General features: G+C 45.9%; 1 protein-coding gene across 1 annotated transcript in view; it reads left to right on the top strand.

Moving 5' to 3' along the window:
* Window positions 1-21,952, top strand: part of EFCAB5 (EF-hand calcium binding domain 5) — a 90,425-nt gene that overhangs the window by 55,155 nt on the left and 13,318 nt on the right. Inside the window, exons 12-16 of the mRNA XM_073616850.1 lie at window positions 7,059-7,270; window positions 9,734-9,890; window positions 10,740-11,026; window positions 11,117-11,286; window positions 13,954-14,182. Coding sequence (XP_073472951.1) covers window positions 7,059-7,270; window positions 9,734-9,890; window positions 10,740-11,026; window positions 11,117-11,286; window positions 13,954-14,182 — 1,055 coding nt within the window. The remainder of the gene's footprint in view (window positions 1-7,058; window positions 7,271-9,733; window positions 9,891-10,739; window positions 11,027-11,116; window positions 11,287-13,953; window positions 14,183-21,952) is intronic.

The raw sequence follows: 21,952 nt of genomic DNA, 5'->3' as shown, positions 1-21,952 counted from the left end.
ATGGACACTGATTTTGGGCACTTTTATATCTTTGGATATACACTGTTTTGAACTTTAAAGATTCACAGGAAGATTTTTATATTTTTTTATATATATTTTTTATATTTTTTTAAATTTTATTTCAATTTATACGTTTTTTTCATTCTTGATTGGACACTTATATTGTGTGTTTGATATAGCACTGTGCACTTTGGAGATTCATGCACTAATGGTTATTTCTGATTTATTATTGGTCAGTTATAACACTTTTGTTTGTGTATTTGTTTATTTTTGCACTTAGCACTTATGGTATTATTGGAATGTTAATTTTTATCTAGCGCAGACACATTTTTTTCTATACGCTAAAAGCAGACGGATGGCCCTACGTCCGGATCCGTCGCTGGCGCATTAGATCGGGTGGTGCTGTCCGTTTTCATCCGATCTCTCCATAGGCAGCAGCGGCGCTTGACAAGCCCCTCAGTGAGCAGAGAGCAGAGAGGGACCTGTCATCCGCCGGCTCAGCGGAGATCAATGGAGAGATCGAGGCGGGCTCCGTGGAATGAAGCCTACGAAGCTCTTTTTTACGCACTCATGTTACTGACCTGTTGCCAATTAAACTAATTAGTTACAAAATGTTCTTCCAGCTCTTCCTTGCTAGTACCACGTCCTTTTTTTTCCCCCCTCTTTCAACTTATTTGAGATGTGTTGCTGCCATCAATTTTAAACTTACCTTATTTTTTCCCTAAAATACTATGTTTTCTCAGTTTAGGCATTTGATATGTTTTCTATTTTCTATTGTGAATAAAATATGGGTTTATGAGATTTGCAAATCATTGCATTCGGTTTTCATGTAGATTTTACGCAGTGTCACAACTTTTTTTTGGAATTCGGATTGTAATATAAATAGATAATAACTGTCTTGAGCAACTGTTATCTTACACAACAAAATGAAACAATGCAATTTTTTAAATTGTATATACAGTAAAGCTAAAACTTTTTTTTGAAGGAATAAGGCAGGATTAGCAACCTGTCATGTTTTTATTTCTGTCTTCACATGGGGGATTCATCCTCTCTTTTTGCCCTAGTAACCATTTTCACCCAGATTGAAAGTTAGGGAATAGCTAAAATTTTGAATTTCCAATGGGGACATTCCTTGTGATAGCTGTCTAAAGCCTCATGCACACGATAGGACTTTCCCGTGGATTTTTGTACAAAGGGCGTTGGCCATAAGTTTGTATTGCATACACACAGCAGAACTTTTTCAGCCAACTTTCACCAAATCACGTGGTTTTTCAGCTCTTTACCACCACCCTTTGATCAACTTCTGTATTGTCTGATATTGTGTCAATCTAGCTGCTTTTATCGGCGAGATTGACACCTCGCGAGCCAGATTCACACTGGTGCGGGGATCCGACTTGGATCCCTGCCAATGCCAGGCACTGTTTGGTATGAATCATGAGGGGGAACTCCACGTCAAATTTTAACCACCTCAATACAGGGCACTTTCACCCCCTTCCTGCCCAAGCCATTTTTCAGTTTTCAGCGCTGTCGCACTTTGAATGACAATTGCGCGGTCATGTTACACTATACCCTAATGAAATTTTTATCATTTTTTCCCCACAAATAGAGCTTTCTTTTGGTGGTATTTGATCACCTCTGCGGTTTTTACTTTTTGCGCTATAAACAAAAGAAGAGGGACAATTTTGAAAAAACACAATATTTTTTACTTTTTGCTATAATAAATATCCAATTTTTTTTTTTTTTTTAACAAATTTTTTCCTCAGTTTAGGCCGATACGTATTCTTCTACATATTTTTGGTAAAAAAAAATTGCGCTAAGCGTATATTGATTGGTTTGCGCAAAAGTTATAGCGTCTACAAAATAGGGGATAGATTTATAGCATTTTTATTATTTATTTATTTTTTACTAGTAATGGCGGCGATCTGCAATTTTTATTGTGACTGCGATATTGCGGCGGACATATCGGACACTTTTGACACATTTTTGGGACCATTCACATTTATACAGCGATCAATGCTATAAAATTGCATTGATTACTGTGTAAATGTGACTGGCAGGGAAGGGGTTAACACTAGGGGGCGCTCGAGGGGTTAATGTATTACCTAAGGAGGTGATTCTAACTGTGGGGGGAGGGGACTGACTGGGGGAGGTGACCGATCGCTGTCCCTATGTACAAGGGACATGCCATCGGTCTCCTCTCCTCTCTGACAGGACGTGGATCTGTGTTTACATGCACAGATCCACGCTCCTGCTCTGTTACCCGGCAATCGCGGGTGCCCGGCGGACATCGCGGCCGCCGGGCACGCGCACCGGGTCCCGAGCGACGCAGCGGGCACGCGCGCGCGCCGCCGGCGGCGCTGCGCGCGCCCCCTAGTGGCTCGGAAGGCGAGGACGTCATATGACGTCCTCCCAGAACAATAGAAGCCTCGTCCAGCCGTCATATGACGGTGGGCGGTGGCTTAGCGGTTAAATAAAAAAAACCAAATGGGTTCCCCTCCAGGGGCATACCAGGCCCTTAGGTCTGGTATGGATTTTAAGGGGAACCCCTACGCCGAAAAAACAGCGTGGAGGCCCCCCCAAAATCCATACCAGACCCTTATCCAAGCACGCAGCCCGGCCGGTCAGGAAAGGGGGTGGGGACGAGCGAGCGCCCCCCCCCCCCTCCTGAACCGTACCAGGCCGCATGCCCTCAATATGGGTGGTGGGTGCTTCAGGGGAGGGGGCGCTCTGCGCCCCCCACCCCAAAGCACCCTGTCCCCATGTTGATGAGGACAAGGGCTTCTTCCCGACAACCCTGGCCGTTGGTTGTCAGGTTCTGCGGGCGGGGGGCTTATCGGAATCCGGGAGCGCCTTTAATAAGGGGGGCCCCCAGATCCCGGCCCCCCCACCCTATGTGAATGAGTATGGGGTACATCGTACCCCTACCCATTCACCCAGGGAAAAAAGTGTCAATAAAAAAACACACTACACAGGTTTTTAAAGTAATTTATTAGGCAGCTCCGGGGGTCTTCTTCCGACTTCGGGGGTCTTCTTCTGACTTTGCCGCTTCTCCCGGTCTCCGGCCGCTTCTCCGGGTGTTCGGCCTCTTCTCCCGGTGTTCGGCCTCTTCTCCTGGTGTTCGGCCTCTTTTCCCGGTGTCCGGTTCTTCTGCCGGCTCCTCCGCTATCTTCTGCTGCTCTTTTGCTAGCGGTGGCCCGGTCTTCTCTGCCGTCTTGTTCCGTCTTCTCTTCTTCCGATGTTGACATGATGCTCTCTCCCGTTGTAATGCTGTGTGAGCGGTGCGCGATGACTTATATAGGCATGGGGCGTGGTCACACGGTGACCCCGCCCCCTTATGACATCACAGTCCCATCATGCCCTGGGACTGTGACGTCATAAGGGGGCGGGGTCAGTGCCTATATAAGTCATTGCGGAGCGGTCAGCATTACAGCATTATAGCGGGAGAGAGCATCGTGTCAACATTGGAAGAAGAGAAGAGGGAAGAAGACGATGCAGAAGTCCGGGCCACCACTAGCAATAGAGTGGCTGAAGATAGCGGAGGAGCCGGCAGAAGAACCAGACACCGGGAGAAGAGGCCGAACACCGGGAGAAGAGGCCGAACACCGGGAGAAGAGGCCGAAAACCGGGAGAAGTGGCCGGACACCGGGAGAAGAGGCAGGAGAGAGCGGCGAAGTTGGAAGAAGACCCCCGAAGTCGGAAGAAGACCCCCGGAGCTGCCTAATAAATTACTTAAAAAACCTGTGTAGTGTGTTTTTTTATTGACACGTTTTTCCCTAGGTGAATGGGTAGGGGTACGATGTACCCCATACTCATTCACATAGGGTGGGGGGCCAGGATCTGGGGGCCCCCTTGTTAAAGGGGGCTGCCGGATTCCGATAAGCCCCCCACCCGCAGACCCCGACAACCAACGGCCAGGGTTGTCGGGAAGAAGCCCTTGTCCTCATCAACGTGGGGACAAGGTGCTTTGGGGTGGGGGGGTGCAGGGCGCCCCCCTCCCCCAAAGCACCCACCCCCCATGTTGAGGGCATGGGGCCTGGTATGTCTCAGGAGGGGGGGTGCTCGCTCATCCCCACCCCCTTTCCTGACTGGCCGGGCTGCGTGCTCGGATAAGGGTCTGGTATGGCTTTTGGGAGGACCCCATGCCGTTTTTTCGGCGTGGGGGGTTCCCCTTAAGATCCATACCAGACCTAAGGGCCTGTATGCTCCCAGAGGGGAATCCCCTCCCCTCTCGCGCTCGCTGCAATAGGAAAATGTGTTTTTCTCCTATTGCAGCCAGCGCGAGATATACAGTACCCTGCCGCCGAGAACCAGCGCGATGGGATCGTGCTGGAAACATTCTCACGGCTGCGTACTGTAGTTTGTACAAAAGGCCGATGGTTTTGTGTACACACGATCGGACTTTGTACCATCGGACTTTTGGTGCCGGAAAGTTTGTGCGTTCGCACAGCCAACAAAAGTCCGATGGAAATAGAAAAAGTTTGTCCAATGGAGCGTACGCACGGTCGGATGTTGCTCCAAAACAGCTAATTTGCATGTTTGTTGTCAAAAAGTCTGATCGTGTGTACGGGCCTTAAGAAAGTGTTTTCCTCACTTTGTAGTGATTTCCACTTGCTTCCTGTTATGTCTATGGAACACAAAGTGAAGGGAAATCTCTTCAATGGAATATAGAAGGTAAAAAAATTACAGGGGTTTAACCCTACCCTACTCTATCCAAAACTTAAAAAGAAAAAAGTTTTGCCATTAATTATAATCTAAGAAATTGAGACATCTGTACTGATATAAAGTACACTGCATAGTTCTATAAATAAGAGGCGACTTAAGGCGATTCCTGGCGACCTAAGGGATACTCTGTGATTGACACGTTCTTCTTGGTCAGATGATTGTTGGATCTCTGCTCCTAGAAAGTAATATGGAGTCTTCCATCTTGCCATTAGTCAATCCTTTTTGGGTATATTGACTTGCTAGCCTGTCACCCTTATATATCCTTCTGGTATTTTAGACCTAGACCTTGGGTAGACAATGGTCTGGTTGTGCGAACAGCAACCAATGCAAAGGCCACATGCCCAAAGTCTTCCTTCTTGGCTGATACCCATTGGGGAGTAGTCTAAAAACTCAACCCACAGCCAAATATAGAATACTCTATTCCCTGGTGGCCAAAGCTCCATGGACCGCACACTCTAGGTAAAAATGAGCTGCATCAAGAGATTGTTGTAGCACTCAGAAATCAGCTAAAACAGTCTCTTATTGCAGCTCATTTCAGTCTAATTTTGGTGACACATTATTCTGGCTGTCAGAATCATAATAGCAAGAAGTTGAAAACAGAAGGCCATGTCCAATATTAAAAAATATTAAACCCAAATGGAATTGGATCATGATCAACGGCAAGCTAACCTGATCGCTTAATACCGTACAAACCAAACTTGATAAAACTTGGGACCCATGGATACGATATATACCCTGTCTGCTTTCTTTTCCTGTTTTTCAACAGAATTTTACCATGTACTAATGCAAGCCACCACTGGAATGGAGCCACCCCTCTTTGCTTCTCGTTTTACACAGGATTACAACCAGATAGAATGCAGACTCTATAGCTAAAGCACAAACTTACAAAATACTATATATAGAATTTAAATATGGGTTATTTGTTTTCCTTTGATCATTTTAAAATTTGCTTTGCAAGCTATATAGCTTGCTTTGTTTCATTTTGAAACAGCATCTACAAATAAATCTCCTACTTAATTCACAACTCCCTTTATATTGTATATACCATATTTATGGCAGTCATTAGGGCGCTATTGGGACGTCAAAATGTCTGCTCTAGTCATTATTGGATCTAGTGCTTTAGGAGGGGTAACTCGTTTTTGGGGCCCCCTGGCAAAGCACCTCATAAGTTGAAGAGCTTTCATACTAGTTTTAAGCATGTCAGGAAACCAAGTGCCTGCTGACTCGTTGCCATGGGTATACCCGTTCACATGCCTGGTGTCCTGGGGTGGAGCAGGGAAGGCATGCATTTTGGGTATAAACACTGTTTCAGCACTGTGGAGAGCTCCTGAGAGCACTTCTGCTTGCCGAAATCAGCAATATAAACACTCTTTGCTTTTAAACACTCTTCTTTTTAAAAGGAAACACCCTCAAGTATTGAGTTACCATTTTAAAGAATGTTTTTCTATGTTCCTAAGTATTTTTTTAATGTAAAGTGGAACTTAACCCATCGATAAATGCTTCCAAAAATAGTTATGATTAAGGCATGCCGTCAATGATAATGGTCACAGTTGTTTGAACTCTCAACTGCACTATCAACCTATGAAATAGCTGGTGTCATAACTGATCAAATGTACCGCACCATTACAACTAGCACATATCAAACAGAGGTTGGGATGGCAGCTTCCTTGGCTGTAAAGGATAGGAGGGTTTCGTTCTACTTTAACAAAGCTGGTTCTCTGGCAGTTTGGCTTGTACAGCGTAAAAACAATGGTTTTCAAAAAAAGCTTTTCAAAATCAATTACAGGCTGAAATACGTGGCAGCTGTATGCAACTGGGAGCTGTTTCCACTGGTACTCACGTTTAGAGTTGTATGCTTCAGTCATGTATGCCCTGAATGCAGTAATTCCATTTTTGGGCATATGGCCCCTGATAACATACTACCTTGTATGTCAGTACTGCTCAGAACAGCATCTAACACATATGGTTGTCACATATTTAAGCCTATCATAGACTTTGACATGCTCCTGGCAGTAGGTTGTACACTGCGCCTTTGCTTCCCTTGAGTCCAAAGGTTTCTAGGTTTATATATTTGTGCATGGGAATCATCTAATGGCTTTGAAAGGATTGACATGCAAAATATTGGTTAAGCATATTAAAATAAATCTGTTTTACTAAAGTATTCCTGCCCATTTTCCATTAACAGTGTTCATAAATGTATTACAAAAATGACAGGCTCAGCAAGCCATCATACAGTACAATGTGTGCTAATAATTGCATAAACTTTCTTCTCAAATGCTTAATAGTGACAAAATAAAAGTATGTGCACACTTTAATATCTTTACTGTGTGTTCCAGATCTATACAACATCATATCGGACATTAATACTCGTGCTCCGTCACGCATTCCCAGTGCTTTCAATGGCAAGGCCCTCAACTTACCCCAGTTTGTCCAATTAATGGAGACTTTTGTGGGAGATGCCCCACTTGCAGCTGTGGAGAAAGTCACTTCCTTTATGCAGAAGGAATACGTGGAAACCGAAGAGGAGAGAATTGCACTGCTGGCTAAAGTAATAGTTACATACTGTATATTATCTAGAACAGTTATAATTGTGCTGAAACAGAATATAATGTATTCATTTGCATGATTCCAACTTGAAATTCAGGTTTGGTGACATTTTAAGGATTTTCGCCAGAAGTAAAATGTGATAAATATTTGGAAATACTTTTGGGGAAAAAAGCAACAAAAAATGAAAATATGAAGTTATGTGGTTTACCTATCCACTGGTTGTTACAAAACTAGAATATCCAGCAATGAAACAAATAAAAAAATTTATTCTGCAGTACATTCTTTCTAAAAATAAAAAAAAAGAAAAGAAAAAAGACTATATTAAACTGCAAATTTAAATAACATAAGAATGTTTTTAAACAATTGGCAGTCATATAGAGAACATTTTAAGAAAATTGCAGTTTTACAGGCTTTTAACAGACCATTAACACTTTATGAGTGCCTAAACACTGCTGCACATGGTAAGGTTCGTCTACAGTTTGCCATAGCAGACCAGATACAGTACCATCAGATTAAAGATTGTATAAGATCTGCTAACCTAAACTAAAGGGTACTGGTGATCTCCACTTCCTCTAGGTTTTTCTTTAATATCTACTAGGCAGCCAGCGCACCTGCCTACCCTTCCACCCGAGGGTGTGCCATGGTTTACATCATTTTGAAATAGTAATCCCATCAACATTTCAATTGGTTGGCTGCATGGATTTTAATGACTGAGCAGTACTGAAAATCACAGGATCTGTTTACGTAAACTTGAACTCCAGGAAAACCGCTTAATACACAAATTACAAAAAGCATATAGGGGAGGTGTTTTTCATCTGCAGATAATTAACACTTACAGGCAGGGTCAGTGCTACCACTTGGAAAAGCAGCCGCCTAGGGTGCCCGGCCACTGGTGTTCATATTGTCTTCTCGCTGCAGCAAGCAACTAATTCTCAGCATCAGCAGGCTACCGCCGCTCCGTTTGCACATATTTTCAGAGGCGCAGCAACGGCGGAGGACTGTATCTGTGTCCTGACTCCTGAATGAATGGAAGCAAGCATACATTCATTGATAGGCACTGATAGGCTGCATTTGATGGGTGCTGGTGAGGCTGCATTGATGGGCGCTGGTGAGGCCGCATTTGATGGGCGCTGGTGAGGCCGAATTTGATGGGCGTTGGTGAGGCTGAATTTGATGGGCACTGGTGAGGCTGCATTTGATGGGCGCTGGTGAGGCTGGATTTGATGAGAGCTGGTGAGGCCAAATTTGATGGGCGCTGGTGAGGCTGCATTTGATGGGCGCTGGTGAGGCTGGATTTGATGGGAGCTGGTGGGCTGCATTTGATGGGCGCTTCATTAAAAAGGTGAGGTTTACATGGGCAGGGAAAAGGGGGTGGAGCCAAGGGGTGGCAAAATGAGGTTTCGCCTAGGGTGTCAAAAATCCTTGCACCAGCCCTGCTTACAGGTCTTCTCCCCAGGCCCACAATGTGAATGGATAGTAAAAGGAGAAGCAGCAGACAGGTTTTGCTCACCTTTGCTCAGTCTGCTTTCTCCTCTTGTCAGCATGCTTCTTGTCCTGCAGCACAACAGATTAGCTACTTGTGCCTCCTCTCCCCCAATTTGAACTCTGGTGTACAGGGATTGCAAGAGACTGATAACAAGTCCAATTCAGGTATATACGCTGCCTGCATAAAAAAACAACAAATTTAAAGATGTATTAATGCATACAGAGCTGGAGTTTAGCTTTAAAGCAGTTGCAAATCACGATGTTGAAAAAAAAAAAAAAAAAGAAACCTGCAAGGCAATGGCATATTGTGCATCGCATACAAATACTCACCTTGGAACAAAGCCCTCCAGAGCTGTAATGTCACCACTGAGAGGGCTGACATGTTCCCCTGTCTTTCTTCCAGATTCGCGCACTCGGGCTATGTAATTGGCTGAAACCAAGATGACGTCTTTCCCGCGCATGTGCCCAGGAGCCCTCGCTTCCGGCACAAAGCTCTGAAGTTCTGGCAAGGGATGCCGGACCTTTAGAGAGCATGCGCCAGTGATGTCACTGGCTGCATGCAGGGTGAATATCTGCTCAACAGTGCACGTTTAGGAGATGTTAATTTTACCTACAGGTAAGCCTTATTTTAGGCTTACCTGTAGGTAAAAATGACCAAGCGGGGTTTACAACCGCTTTAAGTATTCCAAGTGTAGCAAACACATCTTGTTAGGTGAACTTGGCATTGAGTAAGCACATGCAGATTTATTATATTACTTAATAAATATACAGTATTATTCACTTCTGTTTTTTCTTCTTTATCAGCAGACAAAATGTTTTGTTGTAGTTCCCAAGGAATGCAAAATTCCATAAAACTGTTAGAAATATCAGACAAAGTCTTTGTCATAAAAAACTTGCATTTTTTATTTTTTTGTATGTATAACTTTTGTTATTTCTAGCAATACAGTGGTATTTTTTCATCTGTTTCCTTTTTTTACAGGTTCATCAAGATGCACTCCTAGCACGGCAGAAGCTTGTCCTGCAGGCTCTCTTTGAGAAATGGGACAACGATGGGTCCGGATTCCTGGAGTTGGAGGAGGTAGATGGAGTTCTGACCAAATACAAGGAGGGGATGGAATCGGAAGCGATGGCTAAAGGTAAGATGTCTCTATAAAAAGCAAAGATTAAAGTGTTTGTAAAGTCACATTGTGACTTTGCTGATGCCCCCTCTGGTTTATACAGATTTTAACTACAGTGGATGTGTTTTTTTTTAAATGACAAGGCTATGAATGTTGCATGGGTTTTCACAGATGTTGCTGTGAAGACATATCTTTTTGTTTCATCAGATGAATCGGTTCTGATTCATTAGTAATCAGCACATCCACTTTCTGTGTTCTAATAAAGAAATCTGCCTTGTCTGCATCCCGCTAGAAGTGATTAACCCTTGGGGAGTATCTCATCAAAAATGACATTTCTATTGCAGGGGATGCCTGAATTCTGACTTTTATCTTAGTGTAGACTAAGAAAAATCAGCGAGCCAATTACACAATCAAAAAGTAACATTTTTGGAGGTGTTCTGTACAGATGCCAGAGTAATTGTTGGCAAAGGAATCAGATGGGGTGGAATCATGCCAGTAAAATGGCTGAAATGTTTTCCTGACATAATTCTGCCCCCTCTGATTCCTTTGTGAGCAATGTCTCTTGCATCTTCTTCCCTGAGTCCATTAAACACTTGCAAACTGAGCCCTGATGAAGAGAAAGTGTGTTTTGTCCCTAAAATGCATTTTGTGAATCATTAAAGCTGTTTTTGCACTCATTTTGTCCTCCTGAATTTGGGCTGGCACTCTATTGGTTTAAACCTTTGAATATTTGGACAGATATATGCAAACTACTGTTTGCATTGTTCTTGTGGGTATGCTAGAAAGAACACAACCAAAGATACCCTGTCTCTGTCCACTGTTTCTTAAATTATATTTAAATACATACTGTATATTTCCCTTTTGCAGGAAGAGAGAACCTGAACTCCTCAAAATCTCAGGAAGGGTCAAGGAAGTTGTCAGCGAGTGAGTTCACTAGGTACATCTTGGGTGTCATCCATGAGCTACCAGGACCAGAAGAAGAGGTGTTTGAGAATGTGATTGAGTTTCTAACCTCCAGCGTTGAGCGTACACAGGCAGATAAACTGCGAGGAGCCAGCCGGAGAAAGTGGCTGCAACACATTCAGACTGTTGCTGAAACTAGTGGTGGCCGACTAGATTCAGTATATAAAGCTGTATTTCAGGCCCTTTACAAGGTTAGTGTTGAAAACATCAGAATGCACTAAGTAGAAATACTCTATATGAACTTGATTTCTGAATAAATCATGCTTCTGTTTTACTAAAAGGATGCAGAGGCCCATGGAAATAACAAAAAGATCAGTGCAAATATTGGCCTACTGGAGCAAAGCTCACCTGGAGAAAGATGGAATGAGGTTCTACGTTATGTTGCTTGTACCTCTGAGGATGCTTTATATGTATTAAATAAGACACTCAACCGAGACATGAAAGGTGTAAGGTAAAACAATAACCACATGTGTGACTTACTTTGATACTTTTCACTGTGAGACTTATTTTAAACCAATGATATTTCAGCTTTCAGCAATTTACTGTAACTCTACTAAAACTTTGGGATTATGGGTTGTTGCGCAATGTCAGTGATATGTCTGTTGTAAATTTTACTTGGCACCTTCTATCTAACATATGCAGTGCTGAGACAAGGTGCCCAGGATGAAGATGCCAAACCGCACTCACCTGAGTAGGTAGCTACGTAGGTCAGGATTAGATATGCAGGAAAGTCTCTTGTAGACGAGAGGTGCTGGGATCCCAGGTTGGTGGGAAATGCAGACCAGACAGGGGTGCACAGAATCACACAGAGCAGAAAGTTGGCCTGGAGTGCATTGGGTATCACTGAAGCAGGCTATAGACTTAGATTACCTAGCTACTGGTAAAAAATAGGTGCACAGGAGCTGGTAGCAAACACATAGGAAATCACAGAGTTGCTGGAACACTGGATGCTGGACTCAGTGATGAGGTACTCGAGGAAGTCACAGGTATGCTGGAGTGGATAGAGGATACACAGGTCTTGGGATTTGACTTGCAAACAGGAACATACATAGAGTGACAGGGTTGCTTGCTGAGAGAGGAACACTTGAGATCACAGGAGCAGGATGAATACTGGAAGGAGTGGGGGCACAGAGGAACACAGGGAATCATTGGGAATGCTTTGAGGCACAGGGTTGGGGGGTCTGTTATTAACTACAAGCTGTCGCCCCCAGGCAGCAAGAAAGAGCCAGCACCGGAGGATGATACAGACAATGGGGAGTGTGACAGTTATACAGTCAGGTCCATAAATATTGGGACATCGACACAATTCTAATCTTTTTGGCTCTATACACCACCCCAATGGATTTGAAATGAAATGAACAAGATGTGCTTTAACTTTCAGCTTTAATTTGAGGGTATTTGAGGGTATTTACATCCAAATCAGGTGAACGGTGTAGGAATTACAACAGTTTGTATATGTGCCTCCCACTTTTTTAAGGGACCAAAAGTAATGGGACAATTGGCTGCTCAGCTGTTCAATGGCCTGGTGTGTGTTATTCCCTCATTATCCCATCTACAAGGAGCAGGTAAAAGGTCCAGAGTTAATTTCAAGTGTGCTATTTGCATTTTGAATCTGTTGCTGTTAACTCTCAATATGAGATCCAAAGAGCTGTCACTATCAGTGAAGCAAGCCATCATTAGGCTGAAAAAATAAAACAAATCCATCAGAGAGATAGCAAAAACATTAGGTGTGGCCAAATCAACTGTTTGGAACAACCTTAAAAAGAAAGAACGCACCGGTGAGTTTAGCATCACCAATAGACCCGGAAGACCACGGAAAATAACTGTGGTGGATGACCAAAGAATTCTTTCCCTGGTGAAGAAAACACCCTTCATAACAGTTGGCCAGATCAAGAACACTCTCCAGGAGGTAGGTGTATGTGTGTCAAAGTCAACAATCAAGAGAAGACTTCACCAGAGTGAATACAGAGGGTTCACCACAAGATGTAAACCATTGGTGAGCCTCAAAAACAGGAAGGCCAGATTAGATTTTGCCAAACAACATCTAAAAAAGCCTTCACAGTTCTGGAACAACACCCTATGGACAGATGAGACCAAGATCAACTTGTACCAGAGTGATGGGAAGAGAAGAGTATGGAAAAGGAACTGCTCATGATCCAAAGCATACCACCTCATCAGTGAAGAATGGTGGTGGTAGTGTCATGGCGTGGGCATGTATGGCTGCCAATGGGTTCGCTTGTATTTATTGATGATGTAACTGCTGACAAAAGCAGCAGGAGGAAATCTAAAGTGTTTCGGGCAATATTATCTGCTCATATTCAGAAAAATGCTTCAGAACTCATTGGACGGCGCTTCACAGTGCAGATGGACAATGACCCGAAGCATACTGCAAAAGCAACCAAAGACTTTTTTAAGGGAAAGAAGTGGAATGTTATGCAATGGTCAAGTCAAATACCTAAACTGAATTCGATTGAGCATGCATTTCACTTGCTGAAGACAAAACTGAAGGGAAAATGCCCCAAGAACAAGCAGGAACTGAAGACAGTTGCAGTAGAGTCCTGGCAGAGCATCACCAGGGATGAAACCCAGCATCTGGTGATGTCTATGCGTTCCAAACTTCAGGCTGTAATTGACTGCAAAGGATTTGCAACCAAGTATTAAAAAGTGAAAGTTTGATGGATGATTGTTAATCTGTCCCATTACTTATGGTCCCTTAAAAAGTGGGAGGCACATATACAAACTGTTGTAATTCCTACACCGTTCACCTGATTTGGATGTAAATACCTTCAAATTAAAGATGAAAGTCTGCAGTTAAAGCACATCTTGTTCATTTCATTTCAAATCCATTGTGGTGGTGTATACAGCCAAAAAGATTAGAATTGTGTCGATGTCCCAATATTTATGGACCTGACTGTATACTGAAGATGTAAATGCATTATACTGTAGTACACATTGCCTGCATTGATCCAAGATTTTAGTCCCCAAACATTCTGTGGTTGCTGTAAAATAACAAAGGGCCACCCTGATGTATTGGAATGTTGCACATAATATTACTGCTGAAAAATGAACTTGATATAAAAACGATCAACATCTACTGTTATCATTGTTTATGTGTCAGTTTTGCAGCAGTGGACAGCGGGATACCGCAGCATGTTCCTCGAGTCCAGTATCATGGTAACATACAGTTCTGGAACAAAGATCGCCTTGAAGAAGATAGGAAGGGATCTCTCATTGTACTGCCACTTATAGATGCACAACAGCGGGTTTTTGGGACCCTCAGCATTGACACCCTAAGAGAACCTCGTGATAGAAATATCTTCCTTTCACATGAAATAAGCTTTTACCAGGTGTGTAGGAATGACATCTACTAAACCAATTAAGTTAATGTGCATAATGTATCTTCTACACCTTTCTATTCCAAATCAAGACATATTCTTTCTTCTTAATATGTCGCGTACACACGAGCGGACTTTACGGCAGACTTACTGCATTTCGTCGGACAATTCGATCGTGTGTGGGCTCCAGCGGACTTTGTTTGCTCAAAAGTTGGGCGGACTTAGATTTGAAACATGTTTTAAATCAATCCGTCGAAATCGAGTCCGGTCGAAAAGTCCGCTCGTCTGTATGCTAGTTCGATAGACAAAAAGCCACGCTAGGGCAGCTATTGGCTACTGGCTATGAACTTCCTTATTTTAGTCCGGTCGTACGTCATCACATACGGATTCGACGGACTTTGGTGGATTGTGTGTAGGCAAGTCCGTTCATTCAGAAAGTCCGTCGTAATGTACGTCGAAAAGTCCGCTGAGCAAAGTCTGCCGTAAAGTCGGCTCGTGTGTACGCGGCATTAGTCTTTGAACTAAATTGATTATGCAGGACAAATAGATTACAGGTAAGGTAGGTTTCAGGTTATAGAATTCCCCAGCCCAACCCCCTATATACTTAAAAACACCTCCCAGGGAACACATTTAACCCCCTTGATCACCACTAGTGTTAACCCCTTCCCAGCCAGCAGTGTATTTATACAGTAATCAGTGTATTTTTATAGCACTGATCGCTGTACAAATGTCACTGGTCCCAAAAAAAGTGTCAAATGTGTCTGATCTGGTGTCTGCCCCAATGTTGCAGTCCCACTAAAAATTGCAGATCACCGCCATTACTAGTAAAAAAAAATAAATAAATGCCATAAATCTATCCCCTATTTTGTAGATGTGATAACTTTTGTGCAAACCAATCAATATACGCTAATTGGGATTTTATTTACCAAAAATATGTAGCAGAATACATATTGGCCTAAACTAAGGAAGAATTTATTTGTTTTTTTATTTTTTGGGGGGATATTTATTAAAGCAAAAAGTAAAAAATATTGTTTTTCTTTCAAAATTGTCACTCTTTTTTTGTTTATAGCGCAAAAAATAAAAACCGCAGATCAAATACCACCAAAAGAAAGCTCTACATGTGGGAAAAAAAGGACATTAATTTTGTTTGGGTACAACGTCGCACGACGGCACAATTATTAGTTAAAGTGATGCAGTGCCGTATCGCAAAAAATGGCCTGGTCAGGAAGTGGGTAAATCCTTCCAGGACTGAAGTGGTTAATATGTTAGTTACAGTATATATACAATATAAGTAATGTAATAGTATAATATAATAGTTTGGGGGTTTTAAGTGATTTTCTAGCAAATAAAGCAGATTTTATGTGTGTGAAAAATTACAAAATTGCCCAGGATGCAAAGTAGTCAGAAGTAGATCACAAAGAGTTCTGAATTTCATTTGACTTCACTAAGTACATGCTTGTTCTAGATCAATGGAATATTTCTTTAACCACTTCGGCCCTGGAAGATTTTACCCCCTTAATGCCCGGAGCATTTTTTGCAATACGGCACTGCGTTGTTTTAAGCGACAATTGGGTGGTCGTGTGACGCTGTACCCAAACAAAATTGACGTCCTTTTTTTCCCACAAATAGAGCTTTCTTTTGGTGGTATTTGATCACCTCTGCAGTTTTCATTTTTTGCGCTATAAACAAAAATATACTGACAATTTTGAAAAAAAAGCAATATTTTTACTTTTTGCTATAATAAATATCCCCAAAAAATATATAAAAAAACTAATTTCTTCCTCAGTTTAGGCCGATATGTATTCTTCTACATATTTTTGGTAAAAAAAAAAAAGTGTATATTGATTGGTTTGCGCAAAAGTTATAGCGTCTACAAAACGGGATAGATTTTTGGCATTTTTATTATTCATTTTTTTTATTAGTAATGGTGGTGATCTGACATTTTTATCAGGACTGCGGCAGACAGATCAGACACTTTTGATACTATTTTGGGACCATTGACATTTATACAGCAATCATAGCTAAAAATAGCCACTGATTACTGTTTAAATGTCACTGGCAGGGAAGGGATTAAACACTAGGGGGCGATCAAGGGGTAAGTGTGTTCCCTCCGCATGTTCTAACTGTAGGGGGGATGGGCTACCACTGACATGACAGAGATCACTGTTCCCGATGACAGGGAATAGAAGATCCCTGTCATGTCACTAGGCAGAACAGGGAAATTACTTGTTTACATTTCCTCGTTCTGCCTCTCCTCGCCAAGATCGCGGGCCGCCGGCGGACATCGAGTTTTTTTGTGGGTACAGGTAAGTTAGTTTGCGCAGGAGTGCTATTCTACTGACGTATATCGGTGTGAGCTGGTCGGCAAGTGGTTAAGAAGAACTTCACCCCAATCTTGAAATGCCTTGTTTACATAGGCATTTCCTTGTTCTGCCTCTACTCGCCGAGATCGCGGGCCGCCGGCGGACATCGAGTTCGCGGCTCGCTCCCGCGGCGTGCGCCCGCTATCCTGCTTTTGCAGACTGATGTACAGGTACGTCAGTTTGCGCAGGAGTGCCATTCTGCCGACGTATATCGGCATGAGCCGGTTGGCAAGTGGTTAAGAAGAACTGCACCCCAATCTTGAAAATGTTAAAAAGACACAATTAAAATTGTTAACACATGTTAATTGTACAAGTCATACTTATGTTTGCAAGTAGGCTGACATTAACATAGTTGCCAACAGTCCCAATTTCCTGGGACAATCCCGATTTTGGGACCCTCGTCCCGATTTAATTTTGCCCCGAGTGTTTTCCTGAATTTTTGGGTTTGTCCCGAGAAAATTGTGAGTGTTTTACTCAAAAAACGGTAACGGTTCCACAAAAATGGCGCCATCACCTCCACGAGTCAGTCAATCAGTTGTTTCCCCTTGTGTTCAGTGCAGGGGAGAGGGGCAGCCAATCAGCTTCTCTCTTCAGTGTACAAATAGAAAATTCTATTGTACACTGAAGCCTATTGGCTACAGGGATTGGCGACCCCTCCTCCCTCTCCACTGAACACAAGGAAATGTTCAGTCGCCGCCGCCAACCCTCCGCTCTGCCCTGTGTGTGACTCGTCATCTGGGATAGACGAGAGGAGGGGCCGCTGGGGAGCCGGGGAGAGAGAGAACTTACTACACACACTTCCTGCGCTACTCTGCATACTGGCTAGTAAGATGTTGGTGTCCCTGATGTGCCCTATAATGTGCCCCCTGAGGTGCCCCATGCCCTAATGTGCCCTGTGCCTTAATGTGCCCTGTGCCCTAATGTGCCATGTGCCCTAATGTGCTATGTGCCCTGATGTGCCCTGTGCCCTAATGTGCCATGTGCTATGTGCCCTGATGTGCTATGTGCCCCGATGAGCCCCATAATGTGCCATGTGACATAATGTGCCCTGTGCCCTGACGTGCCATGTGCCCTGATGTGCCCCGTGCCCTGATGTGCTATATGCCCTGATGTGCCCCGTGCCCTGACGTGCCATGTGCCCTGACGTGCCCCGTGCCCTGACGTGCCCCGTGCCCTGATGTGCTATATGCCCTAATGTGCCCCGTGCCCTGATGTGCCATGTGCCCTGATGTGCCATAATGTGCCCTGATGTGCCCCATAATGTACCATGTGCCCTGATGTGCCCCGTGCCCTCATGTGCTATATGCCCTGATGTGCCCCGTGCCCTGATGTGCTATGTGCCCTGATGTGCCCCATGCCCTGATGTGCCATGTGCCCCATAATGTGCCATGTGCCCTGATGTGCCATAATGTGCCCTGATGTGCCATAATGTGCCCTGATGTGCCCCATAATGTGCCATGTGCCCCGTGCCCTGATGTGCTATATGCCCTGATGTGCCCCGTGCCCTGATGTGCTATATGCCCTGATGTGCTATGTGCCCTGATGTGCCATGTGCCCTGATGTGCCCCATAATGTGCCATGTGCCCTGATGTGCCATAATGTGCCCTGATGTGCCCCATGCCCTAATGTGCCATGTGCCCTGATGTGCTATGTGCCCCGACGTGCCCCGTGCCCTGATGTGCTATATGCCCTGATGTGTGCCATAATGTGCCCTGATGTGCCCCGTGCCCTGATGTGCTATATGCCCTGATGTGCCCCGTGCCCTGATGTGTCCCATGCCCTGATGTGCCATGTGCCCTGATGTGCCCCGTGCCCTGATGTCCCATGTGCCCTGATGTGCCCCATAATGTGCCATGTGCCTTGATGTGCCATAATGTGCCCTCATGTGCCCCGTGCCCTGATGTGCTATATGCCCTGATGTGCCCTGTGCCCTGATGTGCCCCATGCCCTGATGTGCCCCATAATGTGCCATGTGCCCTGATGTGCCATAATGTGCCCTGATGTGCCCTATTGTGCTATGTGCCCTGATGTGCCTCTTGCCCTGATGTGCTATATGCCCTGATGTGCTGTGCCCCAATCTCCTATGCCCTGATGTGCCTTGTGGCCCGGTGCCCCGTGCCCTGATGTGCCCCAATGTCCTGTGCCTCAATGTCGTGTGTCCTGATGTACTGTGACCTGTGCCCTGATGTGCTGTGCCCTGATGTGCTGTGTCCTGATGTGCTGTGCCCTGATGTGCTGTGCCCTGTATGCTGATGTGCTGGGCTCTGTACCCTGATGTGTTGTGCCCTGTACCCTGATGTGGCCTAGTGTGCTGTACCCTGATATGCTGTGCACTGATGTGCCTTGTATCCTGATGTGCCATGTGCCCTGATGTGCCCCATAATGTGCCATGTGCCCTGATGTGCCATAATGTGCCCTGATGTGCCCCGTGCCCTGATGTGCTATGTGCCCCATAATGTGCTATGTGCCCTGATGTGCCCCGTGCCCTGATGTGCTATATGCCCTGATGTGCCCCGTGCCCTGATGTGCTATGTGCCCTGATGTGCTATGTGCCTTAATGTGCCCCATGCCCTGATGTGCCATGTGCCCTGATGTGCCCCATAATGTGCCATAATGTGCCCTGATGTGCTATATGCCCTGATGTGCCCTATTGTGCTATGTGCCCTGATGTGCCCCTTGTCCTGATGTGCTATATGCCCTGATGTGCTGTGCCCCGATCTCCTATTCCCTGATGTGCCCCGTGACCTGATGTGCCCTGTGGCCCGGTGCCCCGTGCCCTGATGTGCCCCAATGTCCTGTGCCTCAATGTCGTGTGCCCTGATGTACTGTGAAATGTGCCCTGATGTCCTGTGCCCTGATGTGCTGTACCCTGATGTGCTGTGCCCTGTACGCTGATGTGTTGTGCCCTGTACCCTGATGTGGCCTGGTGTGCTGTACCCTGATATGCTGTGCACTGATGTGCCTTGCATCCTGATGTGCCATGTGCTCTGATGTGCCCCATAATGTGCCATGTGCCCTGATGTGCCATAATGTGCCCTGATGTGCCCCGTGCCCTGATGTGCTATGTGCCCCATAATGTGCCATGTGCCCTGATGTGCCCCGTGCCCTGATGTGCCCCATAATGTGCCATGTGCCCTGATGTGCCATAATGTGCCCTGATGTGCTATATGCCCTGATGTGCCCTATTGTGCTATGTGCCCTGATGTGCCCCTTCCCCTGATGTGCTATATGCCCTGATGTGCTGTGCCCCGATCTCCTATGCCCTGATGTACCCCGTGACCTGATGTGCCTTGTGGCCTGGTGCCCCTTGCCCTGATGTGCCCCAATGTCCTGTGCCTCAATGTCGTGTGCCCTGATGTACTGTGACCTGTGCCCTGATGTCCTGTGCCCTGATGTGCTGTGTCCTGATGTGCTGTGCCCTGCACGCTGATGTGCTGGGCTCTGTACCCTGATGTGTTGTGCCCTGTACCCTGATGTGGCCTGGTGTGCTGTACCCTGATATGCTGTGCACTGATGTGCCTTGTATCCTGATGTGCCATGTGCCCTGATGTGCCCCATAATGTGCCATGTGCCCTGATGTGCCATAATGTGCCCTGATGTGCCCCGTGCCCTGTTGTGCTATCTGCCCCATAATGTGCCATGTGCCCTGATGTGCCCCGTGCCCTGGTGTGCTATATGCCCTGATTTGCCCCGTGCCCTGATGTGCCATGTGCCCTGATGTGCCCCATAATGTGCCATAATGTGCCCTGATGTACTATATGCCCTGATGTGCCCTATTGTGCTATGTGCCCTGATGTGCCCCTGCCCTGATGTGCTATATGCCCTGATGTGCTGTGCCCCGATCTCCTATGCCTTGATGTGCCCCGTGACCTGATGTGCCTTGTGGCCCGGTGCCCCGTGCCCTGATGTGCCCCAATGTCCTGTGCCTCAATGTCCTGTGCCCTGATGTACTGTGACCTGTGCCCTGATGTCCTGATGTGCTGTGCCCTGATGTGCTGTGCCCTGATGTGCTGTACCCTGATGTGCTGTGTCCTGATGTGCTGTGCCCTGTATGCTGATGTGCTGGGCTCTGTACCCTGATGTGTTGTGCCCTGTACCCTGATGTGGCCTGGTGTGCTGTACCCTGATATGCTGTGCACTGATGTGCCTTGTATCCTGATGTGCCTTGTGCCCTGATGTGGCCTGGTGTGCTGTGCCCTGATGTACCGTACCCTGATGTGTTGTGCCCTGGGCCGGTCTGGATGAAGTCCAGGTCCACATTTTTGTCCCAGTCCAGCCCTGGCCCTCTCCCCCCATATCACCACCATACCTGCCCCCCCTCCCCCATGTCATCACCATACCTGTTCCCCCCATGTCGCCACTATACCTGCACCCCCTCCCCCCATATCACCACCATATCTGCAGCCCCCTCCCCCCATGTCACCATTATACCTGCCTCCCTCCCCCATGTCATCACCATACCTGTTTCCCCTCATGTCACCACCATACCTGCACCCCCTCCCCCATGTCAACACCATGCCTGCACCCACCTCCCCCCATGGCAACACCATGCCTGCACCCACCTCCCCCCATGGCAACACCATGCCTGCACCCACCTCCCCCCATGACAACACCATGCCTGCATCCCCCTCCCCCTATGCCTGAACCCCCTCCGGCCTAGTCACCACCATGCCTGCACCCCCTCCGGCCTAGTCACCACCATGCCTGCACCCCCCAGGTCACCATCATGCCTGCACCCCCAAATCACCACCCTGTCTCCACCCTTCCCCAAGTCAGCCTGTAACACCCCAAGTCACCATGCCTCCACCCACACACCTCTCTTCCCTTGTCACCACTCTTGAGGAGATGTAGCTAGACTGTAGCCAACACTCCATCTGCAGCCAACACTCCGCTGGGGACACCTGATGTAAGAGGCACTCCGCTGGGGACACCTGATGTAAGAGGTACTGTACTGGGAATGCCTGATGGAAGGAGGGACTCTGCTGGGGCACCTGATGCAAGGACAGACTCTGCTGGGGGCACCTGATGTAAGGATGAACTTTGCTGGGGGCACCTGATGTAAGGAAAGACTCTGCTGGGGGAACCTGATGGCATCTGGTGGCAGGCGACGTAGCAGGTGACATGCTCAGTGGTCCCACTGATTCTGCATTATGGTGAGTTGAATGATTTCATTTTATATTACAATGTAATAATAGAAATAATGCGCTTCAATCATCCTGACACCATAACAACCATGGTGCCGGGATGATTGAAGCGCCAACACCAGGTGTTTGGAGTATCTTTATCTGCTGATGGTTAAACTCTGGAATACACATTGCTATTGTGGTGTAGGATCTGGGTCTGCTGTCCCTCCATCCCTCTCCCTCTACCCCCCTTTCCCCCTTTCCCTCTGCATCCCTCATTCATCTCAGACTCTAAC

This window comes from Aquarana catesbeiana, linkage group LG02 (assembly GCF_042186555.1).
Source record: "Aquarana catesbeiana isolate 2022-GZ linkage group LG02, ASM4218655v1, whole genome shotgun sequence".
Classification (NCBI taxonomy): Eukaryota; Metazoa; Chordata; class Amphibia; order Anura; family Ranidae; genus Aquarana; species Aquarana catesbeiana.
Note: the sequence above shows the minus strand (reverse complement) of the source record. Positions and strands in the feature narration are given on the sequence as shown.